At 35.4% G+C, this 27,732-nt stretch overlaps 1 protein-coding gene across 1 annotated transcript in view; it reads right to left on the bottom strand.

Annotated features, from left to right (window-relative positions):
- The window catches only part of Cpne8 (copine 8), a 194,583-nt gene that overhangs the window by 93,473 nt on the left and 73,378 nt on the right, over positions 1 to 27,732 (bottom strand). The window contains exons 6-7 of the mRNA XM_078014903.1: positions 25,977 to 26,053; positions 1,611 to 1,674 (exon numbers count right to left, since the gene is read on the bottom strand). Coding sequence (XP_077871029.1) covers positions 1,611 to 1,674; positions 25,977 to 26,053 — 141 coding nt within the window. The remainder of the gene's footprint in view (positions 1 to 1,610; positions 1,675 to 25,976; positions 26,054 to 27,732) is intronic.

The following is a 27,732-nucleotide window of genomic DNA, read 5'->3' as shown; positions in this document are numbered from 1 at the left end:
TTAATTCCCTTCAGAATTAAGCCTGTTTTCATACTCTCCTATGATTTTGTTTCCTGTGATTATTTCACCTTTTCCTCCTCCCTTGCCCATTAGGATCCCAAAACTATGTGATCAATTTAAATACTCAGTTCCTATCATTTCCTAGTCAATAATATTGTAGTTTTCTGATAAGATTGTCTCAGAAATATACTGTAAAATAAATCTACTGTATTATCTAAAATCTAAACATCCTCAAGATAATAAAACACTGTTACTCTATATAAAAATTGATGCTAAAGTGAAAGTATTAAGTTTTTGGTATTCTTCGGAAGTCTCTGTTCCTAAAATCATCAAGCAGACATTGAAAATAAAAAGCCCTAGAGGTATAATCTAGGGCAAACTTTTTTTTTTTTCCTTCCAGAAATAACAATTCCCAGAGATTCACTGGGCCACATTTTAAGCAGATAATATTGACGGTGGATTCAGCACGCCATCATTACCTCCACTGCAGAGTGTCACAGCTATCACCCCATTTCTTGTTGAGACTGAAATTATTGAAGATGAGTCAATGGGCGTATCAGCAAATCACAACTAAAAATAACACTTTTCTAAAACTACAGTCAATGTACTCTACGAGTCAAACTCCCATTTCTAGTGGCAGTTGGTCCTTTCTTCAAATATGAACTTCCCAAGCTAGCAGAAGATGGAACCAGTATAAATTCTGGGGTAATTCTGTTAGAAATATGAGGAGAAATACTTGTACAGAAAGGCTAAATCGAGTGATCAGAAATGTTCCTTCAAGGGGATAGTGGCTCCGTGGTAGAGTCCTCCCCTAGCATGTGTGAGGCACTGGGTTCAAACCTCAGCGCCACATAAAAATAAATAAAATAAAGGTTAAAAAAAGAGCAAACTCCTTCAAAATTAGGCATAAATCAACTTTTACCAGTAAATGCCTAGATCTGGATACTATCATGCTAAGTGAAATAAGCCAGTCCCCAAAAGCCAAAAGTTGAATGTTTTCTCTGATATGTAGAAATTAACCCACAATAAGAGGGGATAGGGGAAAAAAGTAGATCAGGCAGTGGGGGATGGAGAGAAGAAAGGGGAAGGATAGGAAAAGGAAAGACAGTGGAATGAATGAATCTCACATCAAAGTTAATCTCACCATCATGTACATACACAAGTATGGGGTCCCAACTAGACTAAGGTATATTACATGCTTTTATAATTATATCAAAATGGATTCTACTGTCATGTATAACTCTACAGAACAAATAAATAAATTCATTAATTAAAAAAACAAAATTAGATATAAATCTGCCAAATTTCTTTCAGGAACTGAACCAATTGGTGTAACTGACAATACCTTATAATAATGCCTAGAAAAAAAGATATTGATAATGGATTTTAGTTTAATACTTTTTATTCTTTAAAAAGCTTATTAATTATAGTTTCTCTGGTCAAAGTTCTAAATACCAGGAATAATATTTTATGAATAATAGAATGATATAACACTTAATTTCAAATTTTTTGCTAAGATTACTTCAGAATTAATTATTTAAGTGGAATTTTAGAAAAAGTATTTCAAAGAAGCATTAAAAATGACTTTAAACAAAGAAATATTTACTCACCCTGCAACAGTTTAATTCCTCAGCTGTAAGTATGATGGTACCACACTTCCTCCCTGGAATTCCTCTAGAACAACAAAAATATATTTATCTACATTAATCCCTTATATTAATATCCAATATAAATTAATATGCTATATTTTCATGTGATCAAATAAAGAGCATACTACTAATAGATGACTCTTCTCTAACAAAATAAATTCCCAGGCTCAACCCTTAGTTTATCCTATAGAGATCCACATCTATCGATTAAGCTAAACTTTTCACATTACTTCAACATGTTACTCCTCTGCTCAAGAAACTTCAATATCTCTGTATTGTCTAAGATATACCATACATAACACAGTGTACTATAACAAAACTTTTCCTTATGGTGTCTTAAGGTTTCAACTATGATATTAAAAACCTGCGTGGGTGAAGGGATGTGGGGATAGGAAAGATAGTAGAATGAAACAGACATTATTATTGTATATTTATATGTGACTCCATGACTGATATAATTCTGTAACATGTACACTCAGAAAATGAGAAATTACATCCCATCTATGTATGATATATCAAAGTGCATAAATGCATTCTACTGACACGTATACCTAATTAAAACATATTAAAAAATTAAAAAGAACAATTATATATTTTAAAAAGATCGAGTAGCTTATATAGACACCATTAAGGAAAACATATTGGTATTGTTTGCACCAAGTTACAATGTATTTGTTCTATGCAAAATTCCAATTGTTATCAGTTATTTGCTGTTGTGTACAACACTGAGATGTGTAAAGGTATATTTAAAGTAGAACTATTCATCCCAGCAAAACAAAAGGAAATCAAGTACCACACCTATTATCAATTTTTAGGAAGATAAATGACAATTATTTCTGTATATTCACATAGTTCAATACTATATATAGGTGAAAAAAAAACAGCTGAAATCTTGCCTTCCACTATTTCCCTCTTCTTTCATCAAAAAGGCTCCTTATTTGTGCTTCTCTTCTCTTTGTGTTCACTGCCTGGATCTGACATACCATAGCTTGCTAATTGTTCCCTACATGTCTCAAATTTTCCATTACCCAAGATGAAGTTCCAGGAAAATCTTATGCCTTTTCTGTATACTTACTTGCACTTGAAGTTAGTACCATACAGATTAGCATTTAACTAGTCCTAAATTGTTAAAATCACATATTTTTGCCCCTTCTTTTTTCAAGTTGGTAAGTTCTATCTATGGCAGCAAATGTCATGACATAAGCCTCTTGCTAATCCACAGAGTTAAACATCTATGCATGGCAGGTACACATTATGTAAGCAAGCATGTAATATATAAGCAAACCTAAGCAAAGTAAAATCCACACTAAATTTAATCTCTACATGCTTTGGCTTTCCAGCTGACTCCAAGAACAAAGTCAATATTCTCACATGCAAGATTGTGTACCGTGCCCATGGTTTGGAAAAATGTCCTCCAGAGTTCAATGTGTTAAAAAAAAAATCAGTCCCAGGGTGGTGCACCGGGGTTAAAAAATCAGTCCCAGTGTGCTGTGGATTTTAGTGGGTAGAGCTTAGTAGAAAGTTCTTAGGTCATTGGGGATAGGCTCTCAAAGTGGATTGTGGGAACATGGCCCCTTTCTGTCTTACTTTCCTTCCAGGGTCAGGAGGGACATAGTATGCTAGTATGTTCTAATATAACTCCCACCATGATGCATCACTTTTGCCAGGGATCCAAAACCATGGGACACCAGAAGTGTGAAACAAAGTAAACCTTTATGTTTTATAAGTTAATGGCAGTTTTTTTTTGTCACAGTAGCATTAAGCTGATCAACATAGTTCCCTATTTATATAAGGAAACATACAGACAATTCCATGAGAAGTTTCCAAAGAGCAATCCTAACACTCTAATGGTGTATGTTGTGCTTCTTTGCCCTGTCATGAACCATATCCCAGATTCTCCTGTGTATCTTGGGAACTACAAATGGTAGCAACAAAAGTACTTTGTCTTCAAAAATATAATTCATTCCCAATAATTTATTACAACATATATGCAACCAGTTCCTTACCCCTCTTATCTCAAAGTATAGAATTGTAGTCTGAATATCATGATTGAGAACAAGGTGAAATAATAGAAAGTTATAATACTAGGGTTGCAAATATATTTATATAAATTATGTTCACTTGAAACCTACTGCATACTCTCTCTTTGTTCTCAGAAATCTTCTGGAGCATGCCACTCAGGCTTATACTAACAATGCCAGCTCATAGCTTGTGCAATAAATTGTCTATCACAAAATCTGGTCTCCAGCACATCCTTATTCCCCATCAGGTAAATTGCACATGTCAGAATCTTCAATTTCTTTGGATCCTTATGACTAAGAGCTCAATTAATCTATGCACATTTTTCTTAAAATATTGCATATATCATTTTTAGCATCCTTCCAGTGTGCCTTATTTTTTCTAACCCAGTAGTAACTTTCTTTTCTTCTTTCTATTGTTAATCACAAGATTTGTATATTCAGCATGGTGACAAACTAAGCATCTGGACTGAGCATCTACTTGGAAATACTATAAAATGCTGAATAAAATATGTCAAGGTTTAGATAAATGTTCTGATAACCTGGCAGGAAAGCAAGGACCAATTAGAAGCTGAAATGAATCCAGGGGAATTTGTTTTTGGGCTTTTCCTTTATCTTCCCCTTCTTTCTTTCTTAATGGTTTTTTAGTGCATAGAGATAAGAGATGGGAGGAAAAGGAACACCCAAAGTGGGAGTTCAGCAGAAAGTTTGAGTCTTAATGACTAGATTGCTTGACCATAGCATGAATTACATACAAACATTCACTTTGGAGGTACTTACAAAATAAATCATTGCCTTAAAACTAGATGAATAAAAGAGAAAAAACAGTTCTAATAATTTAAAACTCAATGAGGCTTACTGCCTTAATTGCTACCACGTGAGTGAGTAGTTAATCAAAATTTCAAGAATTCGGTTTAATTCAATTGATCATAGGTGCCTGGTAAAAGCAGGTTTGCCTTTAAATTGGATGCTAAAATATTTTCACTTTAAAAGTTTTAAAAGTATACATAGGTTTATTTTTACATATCACAAAATACTCAAGGACAAATGCACTATGTATTGGAATCTCCAAAACAATTGGTTACAGAATCAAACACAGATTTAGAATACTTGAAAGTATTATTCACAGTACCGAAAATATAAGCATATATAATTTACCCAAAATTGAGAAGAATGGAAATGTGGTAACTAGCAATGGATTATAAAAATAACTAAGAACACTTGAAACAGCATTGAGATCCCATAAATAAATTCAAACATACAAAGTCAACCAACTTTTGACACAGGCACCAACAGGACAAATGGAAAATAGAGAAGTCTCTTCAATAAATAGTGGTAGTAAAAGTAGATTTCCACATAAAAAAGAATAAAACTGTATGATTATCTTATTTCAAACAAAAAAAATCAATTTGAAAATGGATAAAAGGCCTAAATATAAGAACAGAAAGTATAAAACTACTACAAGATAACATAAGATAAAGCTCCTGGATATTGGCATTGACAATGGTATTTTGGATGTCACACCAAAAGCTTAGTCCATAAAAGCAAAAATAAATCAACATGACTACATCGAGTTAAAAAGCTTCTGCACAGCAAAGGAAGCAATTAACATAATGAAAGAGCAACCTACATAATGGGAAAAATTATTTGCACACCATGGATTTTTTAAGAGGTCAGCATCTAAAATTTTTAGAGAACATGCGAAAATCAAATGAAATAAAAAACATTTCTTCATTCTCCAAAGAAGACATAACAATGACCAACAAGTATATGGAAAGCTGCACAATATCATTAATCACCACGCAAATCAAAATTATAAGATAGCACCACATACTCATTGTTAGGATGATAATTATCAAAAAGGCAAAAGATAATGAATATTGGTGAACATTCGCAAAAGAGAACTCTACTTACATTTGTATGGCCATTATGGAAAACACTATGGATGTTTCTAAGAAGTTAAAACAGAATTACCATATGACCCAGCAATCCCTCCTCTTGGTATGTACTCAAAGGAAATAAAATGACCACTTAGTAAAGGTATCTGCTTTCCTGTGTTGACTGTAACACTATTTGTGATGGCCAAGATATTGAAAACACCTACGTACCTACTGACAGATGAGTAGATTAAAAAACAGTGGCACATACATACAAAGGAATATTATGCAGCCCTTATAATGAACTAGATCCATTCGCCACAACATGGATGAAACATGAGAACATTATGCTAAGTGAAATAAGCCAGTCCCCAAAAGAAAAATACTTGCATTATCTCATATGAATAATATTTTTAACTATTCAAAAATACAGAGATAGAGAAGGAAATGGTGATTGTCAAAGAGAGGAGGAAATGAGAGGATCTAAGCCAGAGAATACAAAGTAGAAAATATTAGGATGAACCAATCTGAAAATCTCATGAATAACAAGATTATGGAAACAAGATTGAACTGCATATGAGATGCATGCTGAGTAGATTTCAGCTGTTCTTGCCACACACCAACACAAAAAACAGGAAACTGTTTACTGAGAGGACAGATACATGAATATACTTCACAATAGTAATCTTTTTACTATACACATTATCCTATAACATCATGCTGTACACCTTAAATATACACAATGAAATTTAAAAAAAAATAATATTGGAAAAAACAAATAGAAATTCTATAAACAATAGCAACTATCATTAGGAGCTGGGGCTAAGTGGTAGAGCACTTGCCTAGCACATTTGAGGCACTGGATTCAATCCTCAGTACCACATAAAAATAAATAAATAAATAAAGGTATTGTATTCATCTACAACTTAAATTTTTTTAAAAAAAATATCATTAGATTATTATTACTGTATTTCTATTTTATTACAAATAATAAATAATAAAACAGAAATATAAAATTTAATGGGTAGATTTTATAGTAGATCAAACAGAGGGGCCCATGTCTCTAAAGAAACAAATTTCCTGCTCCCCAAATGTAAACACAGGATAATAGTAGTAGACAATTCAGTCCAAACATGGAAGAAAGAAAAGGCAGAAGGTGAGTTTTATATAAAGTCCAGCTGAATACTATCAGTCTTCAAGGCAGCACCCCTGGGTTGTTCTTCCTTTTTTCAGAAAAGGTAGCAAGAGACTGCAACTGGCTAGCCTTATCAGCTGGTATCCTGCCAGTAGAATATAGGGGGTCTGACAGCCCACTTTCATTTGTACTCTCCTCTGCTCATTCAGCTCTGAGACAGCAGTGTTTCTGCCTGCAACAAAAATTTCAATTCTTTGTGAGGCTCTTGCACATGTCATGGGCAAGAGGCTCCTCCACAGGCCATTTTTGGATGTTTACAAATGGATTACTCCTACCTGGGAGAACTTAGGAGTCACTTGGCCTCTTCAAAGAGCCTTTTGAGTAACTGAATACTAACATTTTTAGATATCAGTAACATTTTAGCAGGAGTTGTAGTCACATCTCCAATCTTTTTCCTTGCATGAGTCTTTTGCATTTAAAAAGGCAGAGAGTTTCCCAATTTATCAACTCTGCTCAAGAGAGTCTATTTTTTTTCCCAACATATACTTCAAAATTCTCCCATCTTCAACCCACTCCTTGATTTAAAAGCTACTTATAATCTTTTAGCTTTCTATTACGGCAGCATTCAATTCGAGCTACCAAAATGTTTCAGTTTCCTATTTCTATTTTTCCTATTGTTGCCCTAACAAATTACCAAAACCTTAATGGGCTAAAATAATATTCATTATCAGGCTATTTTGTAGATCAGAATTTCTGCAGGCTCAGCTACACACACTGCTTAGGATTTTGCAAAGCTGAAAAATAAAAAGTGTCAGCAGGTCTGGGTTTCTATCTACAGGATCTGGGGAAGAATTAACTTCCAAGCTCATTAGCAGTTGGCAGAACTCATTTCCTGGGCATGATTTCCAAGGACTCCCTACAGCTTCAAGTCAGCAAAGGCAGCTCAAGTCCTTCTCAAGCTTTGATTCTCTTTGGCTTCCCCACCTGTTGCAATCTTTCTGACTTCCTCTTCTGCCTTTTCTCATCTGTTTTGAAGGGTTCATGTGATCACAGGAAACTTACCTAGATAATCATGATAAACCTCTTTCTTGAGCTCAACTGATTACCAACCTTAACTAGATCCACAGATCTCCTCTCTCCTCGTAAAGTAGCGTAACTATAAATGGGACACCATACCACAAGTCACAGAAGCCAAACTTCTCCACTCCACACTGCACACACCCCCAAATCCCAGGTTTTCATTCCCATGTATATGATTGTTTTTATTGTGGCATTGCTTGTATAGGAAAAATAAAACTATTAAGAAGTCCACTAGCTTGATATTAGGTAAATTTGTAATTCACAAAATGGATTACCACACAACAGAAAAAAAGAAAAAAGAAAAAAAATATAGCAAAGCAACAAAAAAGCCCAGTGCCTAATATTAGGTAAACTTGCAATTCATGAAACTGATACAGCAATAAAATAAATGAATAAACTACAGCCTCACACAAGATCAATGGTTCTCACAAACTATTTTGAGTGAAAAAATCAAGTCACACAAAAACATATATGATTTCAGCTATATTAATTGGAAAAATATGAAAAAACACACTTGATATTATGAAAGAGTTGTCATAAGGTTTAATATTTTTCAGAAAACTAACCTGTTTTTAATCACTAAAAGCAACAATGTCTTCAATAACATAAAATGTTTTCTGCCTCAAAGTATCCCCTTCATTAGCCTTTCCTAATTTTTAAAATTTTCAGGATCTCAAATTTATCTTTATGCTGTTCACCTGGTAAAATTGCCTTCGTTTTCCAAAGTCCAACCCAGATGTCACTTCTCAGTCTCCCAAAATGAGAGTCAGTTCTTACCCCCACCTCTCTCTACCTTATAGAGCTTCATACTGTGGTACACTGAGACCCAGTACACAGAGATTACAATGAGAGTTTACATAGGGCAGCTTAAATCTCATATCCATCAACAGATGACTGTGACCTTCAACAAGTTGCTTAACCTTTCTAAAACTCAGTTTCCTCATCTGAGAAATCAAGATAATAATGTGTTTTAAATGTCACATGCATAATAAACATAGCACAGGGTAAGTATTCAATAGATCATAGTATTATATGTTTATATACATCATTTCCTAAGGGTAGTGAATTCCAGAAACTGAAAGACTATGCAATACTCCTTCTATATGTCTACAACTAGAGATGTCTGTCATTTTTTCAGATATCATCTAAACATTTGTTGAATTAAATAACTTTTGATTTAAGAGAATGATTTCAGGAGGCTACAGCTAAATGATATAACTCACAGTGGATGTACAAGACTAACAAATTAAGATTAGCATGCCTAACATGCTAAAACCTAGCACTGATAAGCTTATTACACTAGCTCTCTGGTGAGAATATAATAAAATGTAGTACATTCTTTGAATGTGGGCAGGAAGAGGGTGGCAAGTGATAAAGAAACAGAATGAAGGTTCTTCATACAGAATGTTGGACAGCTAAAGGGGAAAAATGGAATTGCCAAATGTTTTGCCTTATCAAGGGATATCCTTAGGACCAAATTTATCAACTTAGTATATAGACTTGACCAATCTCTACTAACCAGCTAATTCCCACATTGGAGAGGTTGGGGGAAAAGGACATAGGCTTTAATCAGGATTATTTCTTAAAAGGGTAAATAATGGAGCAATATTTTTTGTATGTCACACAATCTATTATGACTGGAGCAAAAACAATTTTTTTAAAAAATATTTCAGGATTGATTTTTTTAAAAAATTAAATTAAAATGTTAATGCATAATAGCCACATCAATGTTTATAGCAGCACAATTCACAATAGCTAAATTGTGGAACCAACCTAGATGCCCTTCAGTAGAAGAATGGATAAAAAAAAATGTGGCATATATACACAATGGAATATTACTCAGCAATAAAAGAGAATAAAATCATGGCATTTGCAGGTAAATAGATGGAGTTAGAGAAGACAATGCTAACTAAAGTTAGCCAATCCCCAAAAAACAAATGCTGAATGTTTTCTTTGCTATAAGGAAGCTGATTCATAGTGGGGTAGGGAGGGGGAGCATGGGAGGATTAGATGAACACTAGATAGGGCAGAGGGGTGAGAGGGGAAGGGAGGAGGCTTGAGGTTATTAATGATGGTAGAATGTAATGGACATTATTATCCAAAGTACATGTATGATGACACGAATTGGTGTGAGTATACTATGTATACACCAAGAGATATGAAAAATTGAGCTTTTTATATGTAATAAGAGTTGTAATGCATTCCACTATTATATATAAATAAAAAAATGTTAATGTAATTATAAGAATTACCCAGTAGCACAATAAAGTATTTCACTGTGAACATTACACTCTGATTTAATAACATTAAAGTGTTATTAAATCAGAGTGTAACGTGATGATGTGTCTTATAACAAACATTTTTAAAAGATGCCTTGAGTGCTTATACTTTCACAGGTATTGTATTAGACAGAGAAGGCACAAAGTGGAAGAAGAAATGGTTCCCAGCCTAAAGGAACTGAGCAGAAAGGAAAAAGAGAGAGAAAAAAACACAGAAAAGTTACCATCCATAGCTGATGCAGTAACAGTAAGGGGTGACTGGGAACCATGAGTGAAATGAGGTGAAGGTTCTGGAACACCAAAATGGAACAATAATCCTAGTCTGGCAGGAATAAGGTAACAGAAAGTGAGTCTAAGAAAAATGCTTAAGTACAAACTAGCAAGTGGGACAAAGTGTAGACAAACTGTTATGGTTTCCATGTTGTGTCCCCTCTGGAGTGTGTGTATGGGAAACTTAATTTCCAATGCAACAGTGTTGGGAGGTGGGGCCTCTTGGGAGGTATTATCATTTAGATGTGGTGTCCCCCAAAATCTCACATGTGAGACAATGCAAGAAGGTTCAGAGGAGAAATAATTAGGTGTTAAGAGTCTTAACCCAATCAGTAAATTAATCCCCTTGAAGGGATTAAGTGAGTGGTAATTGAAGTGGTGGGATATATCTGGAAATTGGGGTGTGGCTTGGGGGTATATATGTGTATCTGGCTAGTGGAGTCTCATTCTCATTCTCTCTCTCTCTCTCTCTCTCTCTCTCTCTCTCTCTCTCTCTCTCTCTCCTTCCTGATTCCCATGTGAGTTGCTTCCCTCCACCACACTCTTCTGCCATGATCCTCTGCCTCACCTTGAGCCCCAAGGAATGGAACTGGCCTTCTATGGACTAGGACCTCTGAACCTGTGAGCTTTCAAATAAACTTTTCCCCCTTTAAAATCGTCCTGGTTAGATCTTTTAGTCACAGCAATGAAGACTATGACGAAAACAGGAGATGTCAAGGAGAGTTCTGCCCTCATGCTGTAAAAATAAACATTTATGAAAATTTACACATTTAGGTTCTCTGTGGGTTCTCTCTCTTCAGCTTTTCTGTTACATGAGGATACAGAGTTCACTTCTCTCTGGTCCTTCCACTTTGCACCATGTGAGGATGCAGTAAGAAAATGTTTATAAGATGCTGGTGACTTCACCTTCCACTTCCTGCTTTAGAACTCGGAGAGCATCAAGTTCTATGTTTATTCTTTTCCCCTAATGACCCAGTCTCAGGTATTCTATTATCACAGCACAAAACAGACTAAGATAAGTATCAAATATAGTGTTATGGGAATAAACTCCACTGAAGGAAATCCAAGTAAGTGGGAGCATAATATGTATTGGGGGAAACTACATCTCAAGTAGTATCACAAAAAGTTGAGATTAGTTTTCCTCAAAGATAATGGAGAAGAATTGGGAAGATTTCATAAAAGGGAAGGTAGCTGCATTTTAGATCCCATACCAGGAGACCAGTGGGAGCTGCTGCACACAGACAAGATGAGTACAGATTAAAACCATAGACGCCAAGACCATCTGGGAGAGTCTTATAGCTAAACAGGAAGAGTTGCTGCCCAAGAGATATGGGGTGGACACAGGAGTCTGAAAAAGTAATTGGGAAAAGGAGAGGGGGGGAAAGAATGTAATATGACTCCCAGTTATCCTACTTTGAAAACTATCTTGTGATGCTACCACAGAGGAAAAAAAGAGAAGAAGTTTTGATGGTATAAATGATAAATTCCCTTTAGAAGCATATCCGGCATGCAATTTTTTAGAACATTTATGTTCTATAGGAAGGTGTGATAAGGAGAGAAATAAGATTGGTATCAGAAATAAGCACTGCTGGCATGTGAGTGGCAATCGAAACAGGGCATGTATGAGGTCACTCAGCTATCATACACTGTAGGCTACAGATCTTAAACTTTGTTGATTCATAGACAACTTTGAGATTTTAAGTTAAGCAGATTTTTCAGAAGAAAATTGTCATCTGGTATTTTGCATAAAATTTGAGGTTACTCTTGGGCCTATGAAGGAGAGTGAGAAGACTAACCAGGAAACCAGGAGGAAAATCAGGAGTAGCATGCTGTCCTGAAAACGAAGAAGGAGGAGATACAAGGAAGAGGGGAGCAAGAGTATCAAGAGCCATAGAGAGGCCAAATAAGAGGAGACCTGCAAGCACTTTGTGAATGCACACCAAGTAAGCCATCTGAGGGGATGCATAAAGAATGTACTAAGAGGAAGCAGGAGTTGAGAGCTAGACAAGAGTCTTTGTGCCCTGAAGGGAAGAATGGAGGGAGAGTTGTAGCACAGGTAGAAATAGTTGTATGCTTCTGAGGCCAGCAGGCAGGGAGGTAAAGAGAAGGGGAGGGAGATATGTTAGCAGTGATCCAGAGCTCTCAAATGAACTGCCTGTGTAAAGAATAATTATAAATGCTGATCTAAACCAAGACAGGATGAGGTAAAAAGAATCTCATCTGTAGTTAAGATGAAATTCTGATGGAAGTTTAAGGTGCCAGACCTGAATTTTATAAACCAGTTTGGGTCCTGACTCGATATAAGGCAAGGAATTAAACTTAACAAATTCTCACTCATCTCATCTGGAAAATATGAGATGCACTGGTAGAGTATATTTTGCTAGGTTGAGGAAAGGCTGAAAGATATGATAAATGAAAAGCTCTTGGAATAACAAATACAAGCACTGATAATTATAATGGCATTATTTTCTCGGACAGTTTAAGGAAATTTAGTATGTAAAAGGCAAAAGGAAAAGGCTGGGAGTAAGTGAGAACAAGAAAGGATGTGAGGTGGATGGCTGGAAGGTCATTTATGCCTTTTTGAAAAAGCTCCTGAGCAGAAAGGGGAAGTGTGCTCCTGGGCCGCAGTGCATTGTGGGTAGACCTGTGGCTGGCTGAACAGCTGAACAGTTAGTGGGGGCACCAGCCTGTGTGGGTCTGTCCTGTCCTGTAGTGCTTGGGACTTGTGGGTGCAGACCCACAGAGGTAACTAGCCAGGGTTTATGACAGCCTGAAGGAAGGAGACAGGAGTGAAAAGGTTTGAAGATCTGACAACAAATTCAATGAAATGTCTGATCATGCATGTTCGCTGGAAGGAAGGGAAGGGAATAATGAATCATAGGTATTGTAGGTCACATGTGGCTAAAGAGGATAATAAATGTACATTTAAAATTGTTGAGGTATTCACTGGTAAAATAAAATTACTTCAGTGGGGTTCATGGTGAATCTATATAGATTTCTATAAAGATACTAAAAAAGGGGGAGTTTTATTAGTTGCTAACAAGTCATAATCAGTTGTGACAGTTATTACATCATTTAGAACAGAATACACATTATGAGAAGCTATATCTTATTCGCTATCTACATAAGATACCAAACTGACTTAAAATATATGTTGTAGGCCTGCCAAACTGACGTGTAGCCATAATATCTCAAAAGTCCCTCCTTAGAGCAAACAAAAGAGTCAGAGTCGGGATGAGTCAAATAACTGAAAACTCTAAAATGTATGTGAAAAGAAATTTAGTATATTAATTTTGTTCAGAGATCTAATTACATGAGGAAATTGTGTAAAGATCCATGCAAGGGCAGTTTTTCAAAACTAATGATCACTTAATTTAATTCTGATGCATTTATCTTTCTATGCAATATGTCTTATCTCCAAATTCTTAACAAAATGTCATTTCTAAGATTTTAGTACATCAGTTATCTCAAAATGAAAAATACTGTGTTGCTGATAAAATATATCATATGCCAGAAAACTGAAATTGCAATTTTTGTTAAAATTTGAATTACTGTGATCATCAGTAAATCCATCTGTTACCCTGTATTCTTTAATGCTGCCATTAAATAAAATGTGATTTCATTTTATAGTTAGAATGTAAATGTTGACACTTAAAGAAAAGCAAGTTGGTTATTATCATGGTACAAAGTCATAAGAGGTACAACCAATGTATTGGATACATAATTTTCAGTAACAAAAACAAACTGTTCATAATCTCTGGCAAGTCACACTTTTTTAAAAAGCAATAACTGAATATAGAATGGTTCTAGCTCTTAATTGTCAGATGCCAAAAAACATTTTAAGAAATTAGTTTATTGTGCTTTGATAAATTAGATCTATCTGTAGAAATATTAGGTCGGTATTACTAAAATCGCACTTTGTATTTTTAATGTAGTAAATTGCATTTGTAGCAAGGATTTTACAATCTAAAAATTACATCCCAAGTCCTGAGAAATGAGTTCAAAGTTAAAATGTGCAGAAGAGACATTTAAAAATACTTAACAACAAAAAAGACACATAATTGTGACTATTAGTCTGGAATATTTGGTTCAATAAGCATTCATTGAGTTTTAAATATTTACAAGACACAACAGCTCCATACAATGCAGGGGATAGGATGGTTCCTTTTTAAGTCTTTTCATACTTGTTATGTGAAGAAAGGGATGTGGAAAGTATTCAGCTCCTTGACTGCTATGGAACTGCCTGCAGCCTGGCTCTCAGGAGAATCATTAAGAAAGGAGCAGGGACAACTACTGAGGATGCTTTGGTTGTTTGTTTGTTGTTTGCGGAGGGTGTGTGTGTGTGTGTGTGTGTGTGTGTGTGTGTGTGTGTGTTTGCTATTTTTGAATTTTGTTCTTAAGTGAATCTGCTTAAGCAAAGACAATAAAAAATTTAAAACAGACAAAGATAGTATAAAAGGAAGGGGAGATAGAATCTTCACTGCAACAGTGGGAGAAACTCATAATTCATGCAAATGAGTTAAAAATGCACATCAGAATGTAGTTGTATTTGGAAATGTCACTTTGAGGCTTTCATCAGTTAACTCAATCTGAGAAAGAGTTCAGATCCAACTGACCTATTTTCATGATTACTGGGAGGGTCCAGTGAATATTGCTCTTACAGCACAGAGTGGATTACACACATTACTGAGATTTTTCACTTACTGGAATTTATTCTCAGGGAAGTCTAATGTACTCTGAGTCATTATATACCTAAAATGGTGCCGTAGGTCTAAATATTCACAACAACTTTTTTTTAAAGAAGATAATAAATAGATAAAAATATTAATAGTATGTCTAATCTCATCCCCTTCTCATCCTCCAAGGAATATGTGAGCCATTCAGGCAGGAACTTTGAAAACAGTTCCAGAAAGATCAGTGTTATGGTGTGGATATGAGATGTCCCCCAAAAGCTCATGTGTGAGACAATGCAAGAGGGTCAAAGGAGAAATGATTGGGTTGGAAGAGTCTTAACCCAATCAGGGAATTAATCCCCTGAGAGGAATTAACTGAGTGGAAAATGAAGTGGAAGGATGTGGCTGGAGGAGGTGAGAATTAGGGCGTGGCTTTGGGTACATATTTGTATCTGGCAAGTGAAATCTTTCTCTGTGATTCCTCATCACCATCTGAGCTGTTTCCCTCTGCCATGCTCTTCCACCACGTTGTTCCTATCTCACTTGGAGTCCAGAGGAATGGAGCTGGCTGTCTATGGATTGAGACCTCTGAAACCATGAGCCCTTAAATAAACCTTTTCCCCTTCACAATTGTTCTGGTCAGATCTTTTAGTCAAAGCAAGAGAAAAGCTAAGACACTTAGTATGATTAGAGATGGAGGCAAGTCATCTTTCAGCACCAAACTGAAGAAATGAGGAAGGATGGGAACTCCATGCAGTTTTCTTCTCATCATGTTATAAATTCAAAATGATAATTTTCCAGATTAGGGGGAAAATCCTGGTGTACTTATTTAACTCTTTTGAAAACTTGATATGGATTTTTTTAAGGCTTCAATAGTCTTCCTTTGTTTGGATTGCTTGGATTTTGTGTTGATAAGCAATTGAGCATTGAGTGCTATTTATCTCAGAAAAAGGTGGGAACTTGTACTATACTTGAGTAACAGGTGTATGGGTGAGAGATGTTCGAAGGAACCTCATCCTTGAAAAGACCTGTCAGAATCAGTAATCCCTGAAAGCTCTTCTAACCATCCAGAGACGTTCAGGACTTTTCAGTAAGTACTTTTATATTACTAAAATAAAAGGAAAGTCCAAATTTTCTTTCAAAACTATACATAAATAAATTCATTTGTGGCAGGCAATATACCACTGTGGTTGATCATATGTGCTCAGAAGCCAAACCACCTCTACTCTTAGCTTGGCTTCTCCAGAATCCTTGTCTCAGTTATTCCCTCTGCTGGATAACAATATTAAAAATACTTAAAAATAGCTATGAGGGTTAAGAAAGTTAGTATATGTAAAGCAGGTAGAATAGCAACTGGCACTTGAATACAATCAAGTTAGCCATCGACTGTATTGAAAACAATTCATGGTTTCTCTCACTTGCTGAATGGTTTAGATCCTGTTTCCCAAAGGCACACAAGCTCAAGTCTTGATCACCAGCCTGTGGCATGATTGGGAGGTAATCGAATTGTGGGCAGGTGGAACCTAGAGAAAGGAAAATGAGGTTGCTGGGGGTGTGCCCTGACCCTGACCCTGACCCCTCCCAATTGCCGAGTGCCTCTCTGTCTTTCCCAACAATCATGAGATGAGCAGCCTCCTCTACCTTGTGCTTCTGTCCTGATGTCCTCGTGCTGCCACAGGCCCAAACAAATGTGGCCAAGTGACCATGGACTGAAATCTATGAAGCCTGCGATTTCCTCTGAAGAGGCATGAGGAAATAAATCTTTCCTCCTTTTAAGTGGTTTTCCTAAGGTATTTTTTTCACAGTAACAAAAATTTGACTAACACACTTGCTTTGATAACTAAGAACCAACTGAACACACGTAACAGAGCAAAGAATCCCTCAACATGTCTTTCCAACATCCATTTCATCAGTTGGCTAAAGCTCAGACTTAGATGAGAATAATAACGTTGATTCATAACGGTCTTTCCTTACCTATTCGTTTGCTTAACTATAGAACTCTATTCCTGCCTGCAACTTGAATCCTAGAATCATCAAATTCTGCAGTGCACATGAGGCTGGAAAGAAGAAAGGAGCAATGAATTTCTGTGTAGAGAAAATGGTAGTTTCTCTGAAAAACCTTGTCCCAGCGTGATTTCCAAACACTTGTCTATAGAAAGGGTGATCCTTTAGAAACACATCTGATACTGAAACTTACTGAAATTAGGACTGTTTATGCAGTCCATATGATAAGCGCTAATTAACCTATAACACATCCTCTAAAATAGCACAGATCATGTCTCACCATTTGTTTCCTTCAAGAAAAAATCTTCCACTAGGTTTTCCAATCCAATGAGGCTAGGCAAACACAAACAAAAACATCTTGCTAATCCTTACAGTCTAGGCAAATTCTGGCACCTGAAACACAAGGACAGAATGACCCACCTCCTTCTACAGCTTACCAATAGGTAACAGCAAGGTCAGAAATTGATGTTCATCCTCTTATCAGAATGTAGTGCATCCAGCCCATTATATCCAGTTATTCATGCAAGAAATCTGAAGGTCATTTCTGAAATCTTCTTCAAGCCAGATTATTAACCTGTCACCAAGCTTTGAGAAATCACCTTTCAAAGCATATATTGAATCTTCCCATTTTTCTTCATCTTTCTAGTCCAAACTATCGTCATTTTGGTTAACCACACACGACCATTCTCCAAACAGAAAGAAATGATCCTCTTTAAATAAAAATCCTGAATTCTCCCCCTCACATTCATGGTAAAATTCACAATACTAAAAATGGTGTACATATTCTGGTCTAAGCTAATAGTCTAATTTTCATAGAGCTTATATAAGTCTGTAATTATACTTGTTTATGGAATTAGTCCTTTAATGGATAAATAGTAAACATATTGAAGACCAGAACGACGTTGCGTTTTCATCATTTATACTGGGCACCTAACAGTTTCTAGTCCATAAGTGGTTCCCAGTAAAGATCTGTTAAGTAAATCAATTTGAAAAATAATCCCTAAGGCTTCTATTAAACTCTGATTCTGTTTACCCAGCAGAGAAGTAAATAAACCCAATCAGTAAATTATTTGCTCAGTATATTAAGCACTGACATAAAATACTTTTTTATGTTTTTTTCTTTCTTGAAGCGGGATGCCTAAAGGAGTTACTTACACACAAGCCTCATAAGAGCAAGAGAAATGTCACAGCATGTCAAAGTGACAGGCTAACCACTGTGGGGCTTGTCTCTGATGGGAGTGTTAAAGGCACTTTTGAGAAAAATGCATTCATTTTACTCAAATCTCTCATGACTGACCACACCAATTATAAGGCTCTATATCCAGAAAAGTCCTTCATTCTATGAAATTATTTGTAACTACTGAAACTTCTGAGCATAATAGTCATGTAATTTGCAGTTGTGAACAATTTTATAATTTGGAATAAACAATTACATTCCTGGTGATCTTTCCACAGCATGAACTCAGATATAAAAATAAATGTTAGACAGTGGTTCAGCTAAACATTTATTAAACTTTTATCACATGTAAGTTTCAGATGCCTTGAAAGACATATAAGAAATATATATAAGGAATTTACTAAAATTCCTTCTACCTCTATCCTTTTAAATAACATATGTGATTTTTCAGACAGGCTCTCGCAGAATTAGATAAATGCTTTACTCCAGGTTGATAAAGAATCTAGCACCACTCTAAAATACAACCAGTGGTCTAGTTTTTATGTGTGGAATCCTATGAACATTGATAATATGCGTGAATTTATCTGTGTGATCTTTGAAAATGAAAGACTAAAAATAATGAGTAGATATTGAAGTTGAGATCATTTTGCAATTACATAGGAACATAGTTCTAATACCACTAAATATTGAACATTTCCAAAAAACTATATAAAACTATCTTATAATATCCAAATTAATGAAAAACAGAACTATAATTCATTTCCCCAATTGGACTGTTCAGCTATATACTGAGAACAAACAAAATAATTTTAAATATTTACATTTGGATAGTACTTAATTCACACAATGTAATCAAGTTTGATTTAATATTATCCCCTGAATTCTTACCTTACCAGATAAAAATACAGGAAGGAAGGAAAGGAGGGAGGGAGGGAAAAGTAAAGGGAAGGGAAGGAGAAAGAAAGTAAGAAAGGAGGGAAAGAGGAAATAGGAGGCAGTTAGACTGAAAGAAGGAAGGAAGGGAAGAGATTATTAGATGATTTAAGAAGTTTTTCCTAAATTAGTATGCAGGTTCCTCAAAAGTCTAGGCATGGAACCACTATATGACTCAGCTATCCCACTCCTTGGTATTTTATTCTGAAGAATAAAAGTCATCACACTACAGTTACATGCATACCCATGTTTATAGCAGCTTAATTCACAATAGCCAAACTATAGAAGCAGTCTAGGTTTCCATTAATGGATGAATGAATAAAGAAAATGTGGTATACACAAATGGAGTTTTATTCACCATAAAGAAGAACGAAATTGTGTTATATGCAGGAAAATGGATAGCACTTGAGACCATTATGTTAAGTGAAATAAGCCAAACTCAGATGTTCAAGAATCATATGCTTTCTCTCATTCGTAGAAACTAGAGAGGAGAAAGGGAAAGAAAGGATGGGACAGAGATTTCTTAAAAATCAAAAAGAGATCAATAGAGGAAAGGAGGGAGGGAGAAAGTGCTGGGGAGTAACACAGGCCAAATTATATTGCTATATTATATGCATGTACAAATATGTAACAACAAATCCCATTACTATATGCAACTATATTTTTAAAAGTAGAAAAAAAAAAGAAACAAAAATTCACACCTGAATAATAAATTATTTGTGGCTAAGAAAGTGAAAATAAAAATAAAAATAGGTTTTTCCTAAAAGACATTGACTATTCTAATAACAATGTTAACTAATCACTGTTCTTATGAAATTCCAGTGTTTTCCATGAGAAATATACAAAATATTGCTATTTATTATTGTAATCCACTTAACAGTGTATTATTAAGGTAACGTTTTTAAAAAAAAATATTTTTTAGTTTTAGATGGACAGAATACCTTTATTTTGTTTATTTAGTTTTATGTGCTGCTGGGGAGAGAACCCAGGACCTCACACATGCTAAGAAAGCACTCTACCACTGAGCCACAACCCCAAGTCCTATTAAGGTATCTTAAATAAGAAAATTGGGGCTGAGGAATTTAAATGAATGTGCTCAAATTACAGACATAATAAACTGTGAAATCCAGGTCTGACTGGCTGCAAGACTCTTGTACTCTCACCTCCACTTCTCTAGAAGAAAGTTTTTTATGTTATAAACATGACTACAGATGTAAAAATATAATATAGCCTATAGTTCGGACCTCAAGTGTCTTCCAGAGGCCCAAATGTTGAAAAGACTAGGTCTTCAGGGTGGCACCACTGGGAGGTGGTGGAAACTTTAAGAGGTGGGGTCTAATGGGAAGTCTTTAGGTCACTGGGGACATGCCCTTAAAGGGGACAGTAGGACCCTGTCATTTCCCCCTCTCCTTTGTTTCCCAGCCATTAAGTAAGTGGTTCTGGTGCACCCTGTACTCTCCATCATGACTGCTGCCTCACCATAGGCCCAAAAGCAATGGGGCCACATGACCGTGGACTGGAACCTCCAAAACTATGGGCCAAAATGAACATTTTCTCTTTAGAACTTGATTATCTCAAGAATTGGCTATGGTGACAGAAAGCTGACTGACACAATGCAGATATAAAAATGTAGGACAGCATAACAAATCAGTAGCACATATAGGACTAAAAATATGTTCTGAATTCTAGCCCAATATTCTTTCCAATAAAGTAAATTAGAGATAATAAAGATATCAATCCAAATTAGAAAGTATAAAAATAACAATCCAACTTGCAGGGAAGTTAATAATAAAATAAAGATGACTTTGAGAGCCAAAATTTATCTCAAAATTGACTATTTTCACATGCAAATGGTTGCACAATGAAGACATTACCCTTTTATTCTATTTTCATGCTTGTTTCTTCAAGATTAACCATCTCTCAGCCTTCTTCTTCCTCCTCTTCCTTTCACAATGACATCTGATCTCTTGTGTTCCCAGTCACCACATGGTATTCAAGGTAAGTTCACGTCTGAGTCCAGATCCTTAAGCCAATACTTTAAGGCTGAGCCTCAAGTTCCCTTGGGCCCTGTTCTTTTGTTTTGGTTTCCTGCCTTATTCCCAATTATCCTTTCTGCTTTGTTCCTCTCCCTGCATAACTTGTGGACCCATCTGGTTCTGTTTTTGAATGCTGTGTCACAATTGGGAATCCTGTAAGTACTACACAACTCCCATCTTGCCTTCTGATTATAATCGGCATCTTAGTTCCTGTCCATGTACCCTTCACAGTTGTTAGGGTACTCACCGATCCATCTTGGATCCCTCCCTTTATCCTCCATCTACTACAGACTACCCAGTTCACAAAGTGCTGTTGCCAGCCTAAAAAGAATGAAACTTCTTCCCTCCTTAACTTTCTGTAACCAAAACAGCTGCTGGTTCAGTTACCCCTGAGATCCCTGCTCCTTCCCAGAATAGGAACCTACTTTGTAATCACTAGTCCTTGCTATCCTGCTCCATCTTCTTATACAGAACAATCATGTCTGACTTCAAGCAACAGGAACAAACAGGTCTGTTACTTGATGAACATAATGAATGTTTTCCCCCAAAAGGAGAGAATGGCAATCTTTCTTAAGCTGGTGCTGATTCTAGCATTTTAGAAGGCTTTGCTGAATCCATCGCAGAGATCCCTAAAGATAGACAAAGTGAGATGCTCTGACAGCATCACACAGAAAATTGGATACAATCTCACAGCATGAGAAAAACACTGCTGAGTGGAAATAATGCTAAATAACAATGGCATGGGATCTAAAGAGAGGATCCAATGAGTCATCGAAAGACACAGTAAATGCTGCAGATGAATTAAGTAGCTCAACACTCATTTTGGGAGGGTTCAGGGAAAAAGACCAAAAGTATAGGATGGAATTAAGATATGAGAAATGTGTTTGCTACAAGTTTAAATCCAACAGAAGACTGTTGTAAATTGTGAAAATCTTGACTTGCCATTAAAAAAATAAATGAGAATTCATCACCTTATTTCTTAAAAATAATTTAAAATAATAATTTTGATTTCATAATAGGAAGAGAAAATCTGATTTTTAAAATGATAATAATTAAAGTATTAAAGTGAAAAGGCTTAAGTTGAAATTCAAATTCTGGTTATTTAATAAGGCATGAGGCTATGTATAAGTAACAATTTTTTTTTTCTTTGTAACAAAGCTAGTTGTTAAAGGTGTGATTACTAATAAATAATTTAGAACTCTAGTTTGTCTCCCTTATATTCCAAAATTTTACAATTATCATCAATTTAAAATAGTATCTCTGAGGAGATATTATAACACAATTGCAATTCAGAAGCTAGAAGAAATTATCCTGAATACCTTATCAGAAAATAATTTAAATGAGGACATTTAAAGAGAAGAAAACAAGGGATGATTTTGAATAGCTTAGAATATAAATGGGAAACTAATTAGAAAATAAATCTCTAGTCTAAAACAAATTAGTAAATAAGAGCTAAATCACTTGGATAATGCTATTTAGGATAAAAACATTTGGGACACAGGAGGACTTTCTAAATTCAAGATGAGTCAATTTAGCTAATTGTGGGTGGATTATCTGCCTCAGGAAGCATCCTGTGTTGCAAATCAGAAACCTAGAGCCACCCAGACAGGGAAGATGGTCTAAGCCCTAGCAAGATAGCAAAGGTGATGGCTGCAACAGGACAATGTACAACTTCAATCTCCAGTTATGAGAAATAAATCATGAAAAATATAGTCCAATATGTAATGATTGTTCTACAGTGTTATCTTTAACTAGAGACCACACGTCCAGCCAGGGTAGGTTCACACACTAGAGAAGGCAGCTGGGACTATGGAAACACATGTACGCTCTGTATCTTAAACACTTATTATTTCCCCAATGTGAACTGCATCATTTCATAAAATGCACTGTTTTTATATATTGTATGATATAACAAGACACCTTTAGGACTTGCACTTGTCACAAAAAAATCTTCCTGATATTCCCCCTGGCTTCATCCTTCCTTCCAAAGCCATTCCCTCTTGACTAGGGTCATTCCATTTTCCCACCTATCCCTACCGTTTTCCTATTATGATTCCAGAAATCACGCGAACAACATTTCACACTTCCTCAACCCAGTATGCTTTTTTCTAACAAAAAGCATGAATGGTTTTGATAGCTTTAATTTGAGGTTGAGGCAAGAGAGTCAAATACAATTTCCTAGAAGCTGCCTCTTCACTCAACCCACTTAAATCTCATGCTTAACACAATGCACCTTGTTCTTCAATTTATATGTTCTTCCTACAGATTCATGCCTCTCTCACAGAGTTTTCCATAAAAGTCAAACTTTTTTTTTCAAGCCAGAGAACAGATAACCACAAAATGTTTTCTCCAATCTGGTGTATTTACCTGGGTTGGAGCATGCTGAGGTGACAGCATGTGAGTATATTACTGCATGCTCCAAGTAACCAAGCCAAAATATCATTTTACTAGTAAACCAAGCACACTCAGGTTTACTCTATTTTTGACTTATGTCTTCTATTTGATTTTCTTCTCTCATCTCTTTTCTGTTGCTTATTTCATGTTGTCTAATTTACATTCCCTCATGTAACAACTACCATTCTTCAGTTCCTAGTTATATTTCTTTACTTCTTTCTTTTTTAGCCAATCTCTCTGTTAAACTCAAGTTCTGCATTTCATTACCCACTTACAACTAAGCCTGGCTAAGCTCCCTTAGTAAAATTCTAAAAATCTCCCACTGCCCAAACAGTAAGCCCACTTTTAAACCTTTTGTTAATGTTTGTTTGCCTTAAAAGGTTGCTCAATAAAATCAAACACTGAATAAACTATTAGTTACATACATATACTTAGAAAATTAAAGGAACTATATTTTTTTTCCAGGGGATAGCCAGAATAACAACACATTCAACAAAGCTGTCTAAATTTCAAAGTACCCCCTAGATGAATCACAGCATGCACCACAATAGTTCCACATCCCATGAACAGGTTTCAAAGGCTTTGCCTCATTATGCCATCCCATCCTCAGCAAGAGCTAAGAAAAATCTAAAGGTCAACCCAATCTTTCTGATTAAGGAAAATGATCATGACTCAACCACAGGTAAATTCTCTCCACATTTGCATATTTATCCAAGCATCATCCTAGATATCTTCATCTCTTAGTATGTATTGGTATTTGATGGTCTTGTCTAGTGGAAATTCTGGATCCCCTGAATAAGGGCTATGATCATATGCTATGTTCTATTTACCAAATACCCCAACCAACATCATATCAACTGTTTATGTTTCAAAATTAATATAAATAGGATTTTCCACCTGGAAAAGTTATTTGTAATTCAACAGTTTTCTGAAACTACAATTATGATTGCCTGTTAAGGAGAAAATAACAACAGAAAAATTTCCAGTGAAATCACCAACTTAAAAATATGTATGCCACTTCATAAAAATCTTTATTCTCTTGCTCTGACGTGAAATGAAAATTCAATATTTTACATGCTTTTGTTTTCTCTTGAAAAATATTAAAGGGATCTTCAAGGTGGCATTATATATAATATTGATTCGCTGTGCACCAAAAATGAGATAGATTTAGCAATTTTCTAAGTATCCTTGTGGGTCTAATTCACTGGATTAGAAAATGCAGTAAGGATTATATGTACTTAATAAAATAGTTATCCTTACTTTACAGATTACTTATTACTTATTAAAGTTAGCATAAAATATTTTAATAATAAGCATCCAAGTTATCCAATGACATGAAAAGAAATTACACATAAAAAGAATATTGAAAATGGAGTTGATATGTGTAAATCTTCAAACTGATATTCAGTAATAATTTTCTAAGGAAATAAAGCTAAACAAGAGAAGTTAAGATTAATAGCTGTCTTTACTTTTTAAAAATATTATAAGTGGAAATGCTTTATGACACTAAATATGAAGTTTAATTTTACTGACAGAATGTGAGGATGATGTTTTGGACACTTTGAGTATTTGATGTCAGAAATGAACAAATTTAGTTTTGACAGTTTATTTTGTGAATTTGAGATTTTTAAAAGAATGATAAAGACAGAGATTAAAAGTACCCAAACCTGTTGACACTGTGTTTAGTTTGGCACAATGTCACTATCCAGTGCTATACAAGAACTTCTTAAACTAATAAGTCATTTTTTAAAAACACAATCAAGATTGATGAAACCAGAGATATTTATCAAATACACTTTTCCTTCTGATTTTTTATAAACTGGTCAATGAAGCAAAATACTCAGAATGAGGGAGGAGAAAGTGGGAGGAACAGGCAAGAAAAGACACATGAAAAAGTTCTAGAATTTCCTTATTTGGAAATGGGAAAAATAGGATCATCTCTTTCAACAACTCAAAAACTAAACATGCTACTGAAATGGAATAAAAAGATGGAGGGTGTGATTGTTAATAGTGGCCTTCTCAACAGTTGCACACTTACCACTTTCTCCACAAATCACTTTTATAGCCAACAACATCTTTAAGATCTCAATCGTCAAAAACACATTTATTAAACACATGGTATAAATGGGATGTTACATATAGTCCCGATCCAAAGGAATAATATCTCTTCCTCAAAGAGTACTTGATCTAATAATGGTACAACCAGAAATAAAACTACATTGTTCCTTGTTTAAGTCTGTTCAGCTTGTGAACATTTTTTTAGCATAGCATAACAGCTGAAATATAAATTATTCTTTACATATATGTCTAAAATTAATTATTAGAAGAAAAAAAATCAAACAAGGTTTTAAAGCCCACTTTTGATTTACAGCCACATGTTCATGAATCCCAAACTGCCAAAACAGAAATGGAAGACTTAACATTTCATTGTCTGAATTAAAAAATACTTACACTATTGGTTTTTCCAGGCGACTTCCCTGTGAACCAACAATCTCCCCCAGTGTACAAAACACTTGCCCCAGAAAGTCCTAAAACAGATAAAAAAAAAAATTAAAGCTCATCAGTTCCCAAATTATCCTTTCAGTATATATTTTGTACATCACATTTGCATTATTTTCATTAATGAAGTATTGTGTTTTTAACTTGTGATAATAAATAAGCCCAATCTGCATTAATTTTAGCATAAGGCCTTCCCATAACTTTGCATGGTATTTTGTGCTTTTAAGCACAGAACAGGTTTGTTACTTTGAGTTTTCAGACACTGTGTTTGTTTTATGGTCTAAACTAAAATGAAAATAGAAAAAAAAATGTTTGTGGTTTTGAATGCTTGACTTAATGCCAAGGCTTCCAAAGTGCTAGCTGAGGAGACAAATCTAGAGTGCACATGGCAAAGGTGGCTAATGAGCTAGCACTACTTAGAGAAAGGTGTTGTGAGGTAACAGCCACAACCAGGGTCCAGAGCCACACTGCCATGTGTCTATTTCAGTACCACCACTCAACACCTGCAATTATGGCAATTGGTTTCTCCTGTTTCTTCCTCTCTAAAATGTATTAGTACCTACCCACAGCATTGCTCTGAGGGTTCACTGAATTACTGTATGAGTTAATGTTAGCATATAGTACTTGTCTAAAAATGGGTTAAGTAAAATATAGTGTTCATTAGCATACAACTAGAAAAATTCTTCAAGACAGAATAACCCTGCAACATGAGAAATACACTTTACATAAAAAGAAACTAACAATCTAAGAGGTTAATTTTTTGTCTTAAGCAGTCAGTAAGTAGCAGAGCCTGGACTAACTCTAATACTCGGATGCTAGAAACTGACATGCCACCATTCAATAAAAATACATTTTTTTTAAAGAGAGAATGAGAGAGGAGAGAGAGAGAGAGAGAGAGAGAGAGAGAGAGAGAGAGAGAGAGAGAGAGAATTTTTTAATATTTATTTTTTAGTTTTCGGCAGACAACATCTTTGTTGGTATGTGGTGCTGAGGATGGAACCCAAGTGGCATGCATGCCAGGCGAGAGCGCTACCGCTTGAGCCACATCCCCAGCCCCCAATAAAAATACATTTTAACTTCACATGTTCATACTATAAGGGTTCCAACACCATCTGAATATGTGGATCAAGAAATAGGGAGTTATTTCATGGAAAAATACCCACCCCTCCACTTTAGCCTGTTTGTGATTCAAAGAATTACACTGACCTGAAGGAGAAGATGAAAGATCTATCAGAACTGATTGTACAGTGAACTGGCCCTAGAGAAGCCCTAAGGATGAACAGAGGACTAACAGTAAGCAAAATGTTTTACTTTTTTAGTAAATCCAATTTAGCAAATCTATTTATTAAATATACAAATCATTATACTTTGTTCACTGGAGTTACAGAGAAATTATTTTTTAAAAAAAGCCAATTCATGCTTGGGAAATTTCACTGACCCTACTTTACAGATAAAGGACCTGAGGTATAGAGAAAATATGCAACTTGCTCAGCTCCATGATGTGGGCCCAGTAGTCCAAATCCAAGTTTCATCCACTAAGTACTTTGCCCAGCCTTGCCACCTCTCTACTTCTAGTGTAAGGGGAACAATGAGACCCAGACACACAGAAACCTAACAAGCCACCAAAGTAAGAACTATGTTTTTCCGTGGGGGAAAAAAGGGGGGAAGGTAGAGAAGCTCAGAGTCAAAAGATAGAAAAAATACTAAG

Source organism: Ictidomys tridecemlineatus, chromosome 6 (assembly GCF_052094955.1).
Source record: "Ictidomys tridecemlineatus isolate mIctTri1 chromosome 6, mIctTri1.hap1, whole genome shotgun sequence".
NCBI lineage: Eukaryota > Metazoa > Chordata > Mammalia > Rodentia > Sciuridae > Ictidomys > Ictidomys tridecemlineatus.
The sequence above is the reverse complement of the archived record's forward strand: the minus strand, read 5'-3'. Positions and strand labels throughout refer to the sequence as shown.